At 38.4% G+C, this 6,000-nt stretch overlaps 1 protein-coding gene across 1 annotated transcript in view; it reads left to right on the forward strand.

Moving 5' to 3' along the window:
- The window catches only part of NOTCH2 (notch 2), a 175,669-nt gene that overhangs the window by 143,173 nt on the left and 26,496 nt on the right, over positions 1–6,000 (forward strand). The window contains exons 16-18 of the mRNA XM_010832827.1: positions 2,970–3,089; positions 3,515–3,667; positions 5,875–6,000. Coding sequence (XP_010831129.1) covers positions 2,970–3,089; positions 3,515–3,667; positions 5,875–6,000 — 399 coding nt within the window. The remainder of the gene's footprint in view (positions 1–2,969; positions 3,090–3,514; positions 3,668–5,874) is intronic.

Raw genomic sequence — 6,000 nt, forward strand, 5'->3', positions numbered from 1 at the left:
TCCTCTTTTTTCTTGATGACTCTGACTAAAGGTTTATCAATTTTGTTTATCTTCGCAGAGAGCCAACTTTTAGTTTCATTGATTTTTGCTGTTTTCTTTGTCTCTATTTCATTTGTTTTTTTTTTTTGTCTGATCTTTATGATTTCTTTCCTTCTACTTACTTGGAAGTTTATCTATTCTTCTTTCTCTAGTTGCTTTGTGTTGTGTTTGGAAAAAATGCTGGATATGATTTCTGTTTTCTTAAATATACTGAGGTTTGATTTGTGATCGAAGTTGCTATCTATCCTGGAGAATGTTTCCTGTGCACTTGAGAAGAAAGTGTGTTCTGCTGCTTTTGGATGAAATGTCTTATAAATAACAATTAAGTCTATCTGGTCCAATGTGCCACTTAAGGCTTATATTTACGTATTAATTTTCTATCTGGATGATCTGTCCATTGGTATAATGGGTGTTAAAGGTCCCCACCATTATTGTGTTGCTGTCGATTTCAGCTTTTGTGGCTGTTAGCATTTGCTTTGTATACTGAAGTGCTCCTGTGTTGGGTGCCTATATATTTGCAATTGTTATATTGTCTTGGATTGATCCCTTGATTATTATGTAGTGTCCTCCCTTGTCTTTGGTAACAGTCTTTATTTACAGTCTGTTTTGTCTGATATAAGATTGCTACCCTAGCTTTCTTTTGATTTCCATTTGCGTGTATTATCTTTTCTCATCCCATTACTTTTATTCTGTGTGTGTGTCCTTAGGTCTGAAGTGGGTCTCTTGTAGACAGCATATATGTGGGTCTTGTTTTTGCTGCCATTCAGCCAGTCTGTGGCTTTTGGTTGAAGCATTTAATCCATTTACATAAATATTGATATGTATATTCCTATTGCCATTTTTTTAAATTTGAGGGGTGTTTTTTTAGGTCCCTGTTTTTTTCTTTTCCTCTTTTGTTCTCTTCTCTTGTGTTTCCTGCCTAGAGAATTAATTTCCCTTAGTATTTGTTGTAAAGCTGGTTTGGTGGTGCTGAATTCTCTTAGTTTTTGCTTGTCTGTAAAGTTTTTGAGTCTCTGTCAAATTGGAATGAGAACCTTGCTGGGTATTCTTGATTGTAGGTTTTCCCCTTTTGTCACTTTAAATATATCATGCCACTCCCTTCTGGCCTGCAGAATTTTTGCTCAAAAATCAGCTTTTGGGGATGGGGATTCCCTTATATGTTATTTGTTGTTTTTCCCTTGTTGCTTTAAATACTTTTTCTTTGTATTTAATTTTTGTTAGTTTGATTAATGTGTGTCTTGACATGTTTCTCCCTGGGTTTATCCTCTATGGTACTATCTGTGCTTCCTGGACTTGGGTGACCACTTTCTTTCTCATTTTAGGGAAGATTTCAACTATAATCTCTTCAAATATTTTCTCAGGTTCTTTTTCTTCTTTTTAGACCCCATAATTTAAATATTGGTGCACTTAATGTTTTCCCAGAGGTTTCTGAGACTGTCTTCATTTCTTTTAAAAAAAAAAAAAAAACATTACTTATTTATATATTTCATATTGACTTTTTTGGTCCACAGCCTGCAGCATGCGGGATCTTAGTTTCCCAAGCAGAGATTGAATCTTTGCCCCCTGCAGTAGAAGTGTGGAGTCTTAACCACTGGGCTGCCAGGAAAGTCCCTGTCCTCATTTCTTTTCATTCTTTTTTCTTTCTTCTGTTTCACCACAGAGATTTCCACCATCCTGTCTCCCAGGTCACTTATCCCTTCTTCTGCCTCAGCTATTCTGCTGGTGATTCCTTCTAGTGTATTTTTCATCTCACTTCTTGTATTTGTCTCTATTTGTGTGTTCATTAGTTCTCCCAGGTCTTTGTTGAGCATTTTTTGTATCTTCTTGATCTGTGCCTCCATTCTTTTTCTGAGATCTTGGGTCATCTTTACTATCATTATTCTGGATTGTTTTTCAGGTGGATTGACTGTATCCTCTTTATTTAGTTGTTCTTTTAGATTTTTATTTTGCAGGGACCTCTCCATACCTTCCAACTCCCCACGAGGGGTGCAGGTATCATCCTGCTTCCTCTCCTCTTCCTTTGCCTTCTTTTTTTCAACCTACCCATGATGTGGGGATCTTTCTTGTCCTTTTAGGTGTCCAAGGTCCTCTGCTAGTGTTCAGCAGGTGCTGTGTGGGAACTGCTTCACGTGTAGATGTATTCTTGATACATTTGTGGGGAGAGAGAAACTCCATGTCCTCCTACTCCTCCACCATCTTGGAAAAAACCCATCTCCTTTTAATAAAAGTATTCTTTTAATTTTTTTCTGGAATCTTATATTCAGTATACTAAGGTAGGAAATGTTGGTGGGCAACTATTAATGTCATGTTTTGATGTTGAAATAAAGAGAGATGTTACTAGGCAGTTGGTATAACTTCACTGGTTTCCACCTCTGATGGCCTTCTGATCAACCCCATTGCCTTCTAGAACAGGCCTGCAGAGGTTTAAGAATAGGAGGCTGTGTTGTTAACTCTGCAAGGTGGATCTATGTCGCTAAGCTTCTGAGTAGCTGAATCTTAGCTACGAAGATGCAAAAACTCTCACACCTGATTGATGTCAGTTTCTAAATCCACATAACCACTTGTGATAATAATGTGAAGATGACAGCAGCCCAGCAGTTGTTGAGTACTTACTCCATGTGCTGGGCCCTATGCTAATAAGAACTTTGTAAACATTTTTTCATTTAATCCACAAAAAGCGTCTATGAGTTACATACCATCCTAATTCCCATCTTGTTTATGTGGAAGCTCAGAGAATGTAACTTGCCTGAGATCACACTGTGAGTTATCCCATCAGATCCAAGACACAAAGGTCCGTAGGTCTCTCAGATCACAAAACTTATTCATTACATTAGATCTGAATTTGGAAAGCATCCTTTGGTATAGAATTTGGGGAAATCTCAGTTCCTTGGACTTCTTCTCTATAATAAACGCTGTCATTTGATTTACAGGCAAGAACTGTCAGACCGTATTGGCTCCCTGTTCCCCAAACCCTTGTGAGAATGCTGGTGTTTGCAAAGAGGCACCAAATTTTGAGAGTTACTCCTGCCTGTGTGCTCCTGGCTGGCAAGGTAACAGAGTCAGAATGTAGAAACTAAGAGCATTTAACAGAGTGATCTGGTTATTTGATGACATGGAGGATCTATCTTTTGAGGCTTGCCCTTTTTTATCAAGAACACAGGCCTTGTGTAAAAGCTGAAGCTGCTAACTGGAATGTTTTAGAAAGACTTTCCATTTTACGTGTCTTTGCCGCCCCCTGGTGGCTAGAAGACTCCAACCAGAGTCTGAAACTATGATGTTCTATGTAGAATTTTAGCATCTGGGCGGCAGCTTGTTGGGGGCAAAGAAACCTGAAGGGACTTCCCAAAGCAGGAGACCAAACAGAATATATTTGCAGTAGCCCCACCCACCCCAGCTAAAACTCAGCCCCCACATAAATTTCTGTGTGGGAATCGATTTCCAAAGACTGGACCGTTCATTGCCCCTTTGTTTCCAGGTCAGCGGTGTACCATCGACATTGATGAGTGTGTCTCCAAGCCCTGCATGAACCACGGTCTCTGCCATAACACCCAGGGCAGCTACATGTGTGAATGTCCTCCAGGCTTCAGTGGCATGGACTGTGAGGAGGACATTGATGACTGCCTTGCCAGTGAGTGCGCCAGCCTGCTCCTGAGCCCCTGGGGGAGAGCAGAGCCAAGGGAGCAGAGGAGGACTTGGTGGGGCACTTGCCTCTCGGTGGTGAGGCTGGCCATCCAATAGTGTATCACCTGTCTTTAGTCTTCGTATTTTAAAAATCTTCATTTTGAAGCTAGTGGCTTTAGGAGTTAATACACGGGAGTCACTTTTAAGCATTGCCTTACTGATTTTTGTACATTGTCAAAGTGGGGACAATGCTATGAAAGCTTCTAATAAAAAGCAGATCTCTTGAAGTATAATTAAGTATACAACACACTGCCAGTATTTAAATGAACCAGTCCAGTAAGTTTTGACATATGACAACTCAAACCAGTATTTAAGATACTGATCACATTCATCCCCTTGAATGTATTTCGTCTCCTGTAACTTAACCCTCCTTTCTACTTTCCTGTCTCAGGCAACTAGGGATCTACCTCTGTCACTGTAGATTTGTGTGAATTTTTTTACAATTTTATTTTTCTCTGAGAGCTCTACTTGGCACTGTACATCTTAAGGGAATCTTTTCATTCTGACTGATATGAATGTGAACTGTGCTCAGCCTTGTGTAAACTTTAGGGATTGTTCTGCCTACTTCTTTCTAGTGGTTCCTTACCCAACTTCAGTAGTTTCAACATACGAATGTGATGCACTTATCAGTACAGTCATCTCTCAGTATCTGAGGGCATTGGTTCTAGGACCCCCTGTGGATACTAAAATCTGCAGATGCTCAAGTCCCTTATATAAAACAGTGTAGTATTTGCATATAACCTATGCACATCCTCTTGTATACTTTAAATCATTTCTTAATTACTTGTAATACCTAATGCAGTGTAAGTGCTATGTAAATATTTGCTGGTACATGGCAAATTCAAGTTTAGCCTTTTGGAACTTTCTGGGATTAAAAAAAATTTTTTTTTCTGTCCTTGGTTGGTTGAATCCATGATTGTGGAACACATGAATATGGGGGGCCACTTGTATTCAGTTACTTGTGTGGTGATTAAATCATTAAACTTCAAACAAGCTTATCATAGTGCATCCAGAGTAATGGCATCTTATTCACAGCATGTATCATTTCAGATTATCATATGGATGGCACTATACTAGGGGCTGACAGTGCCAATGTAAATAAAACCTTACATTTATGAAACTCATAGTCTCTTAGGAAATAAAGACAGACAAATAATTTCAACATTATATGACTAATGGTGAAAAAAAACATATCCAAGGTACAACTGATGGAGAAATTTAAGGAAGTGGGATCAAACTATTTGGATTCCTTTCCCACATGAATTAGTATATAAAATTTCTACTATTTAAACATTTTTTCCTATTTGAAGTAGGACTAACAATATTTGCAACTAGTTTTAAATTATTCAGTGAATTACTGTGAGTTGCTTGAAAGGAACTGTGGAAATTACAGTAGCTGTGTAGTGTTATGTATAAGAAGGGATAATATGACTTCTAGAGTTGTTCCAGTAGAGACTGCAAATGAACCTTAGAATGAAATTAGTCTAATAGATGACTAAGGTATAAATATCTCTCTTATAAAATAAGGGCTGCATTATCCACCTGGTGTTTAGTTTTCTCTTTATGTTTATGACCTGTCTTGTAATTATATTTCAAGTTCCTTAAGACCAGGAGCCACATCTTACCTTTCTTGTTCCGATTCGAGTGCCTTCTGTGTTGCAGAGGACTGTGCTATGATAATAGCTCAAAATTTCTTGATTAACTGCTATGACTGTAAAGTGTTCTCTAAGATCAAACTACATGATGTTTAAAATTTAAAAATGCTCGTTTCCTAGTTGTATGTAAATCTAAAAAACAACAAACAAAAACAAGAAAAGGAAGAAAGGAAGAGAGGGAGGGAAAAGAAAAGGTTGATCAGCACAAGGGGACTAATTAATATCTATCCCATCCCTAGTTTTATGAGTATTAATTTTGCAAGACAGTGATACATGTAAAGTTCTTTCCAGCTATTAAACAGATTCTTACTAAGAATCTCAGACAAGTGTTACTATATTCATTTATGTAATTGGAGGAGTCAGGGAAAAAGAGATGTAAAGAAAAGTCAGAATTGTTACTGTTGTTAGTGTGGCTCAGTTCAGGGTACTCACCTTTATGAGTCTAAGGTTAAATGGATGCTGCTGTTCAGAGTTCTAATTCTTGTGTACAATGGCTTAGATCCTTGCCAGAATGGAGGTTCCTGTGTAGATGGAGTGAATACTTTCTCCTGCCTGTGCCTTCCGGGCTTCACTGGGGATAAATGTCAGACAGACATGAATGAGTGTCTGAGTGAAGCCCGGAAGG

Source organism: Bison bison, unplaced genomic scaffold (genome assembly GCF_000754665.1).
Source record: "Bison bison bison isolate TAMUID 2011002044 unplaced genomic scaffold, Bison_UMD1.0 scf7180017862278, whole genome shotgun sequence".
Lineage (NCBI taxonomy): Eukaryota > Metazoa > Chordata > Mammalia > Artiodactyla > Bovidae > Bison > Bison bison.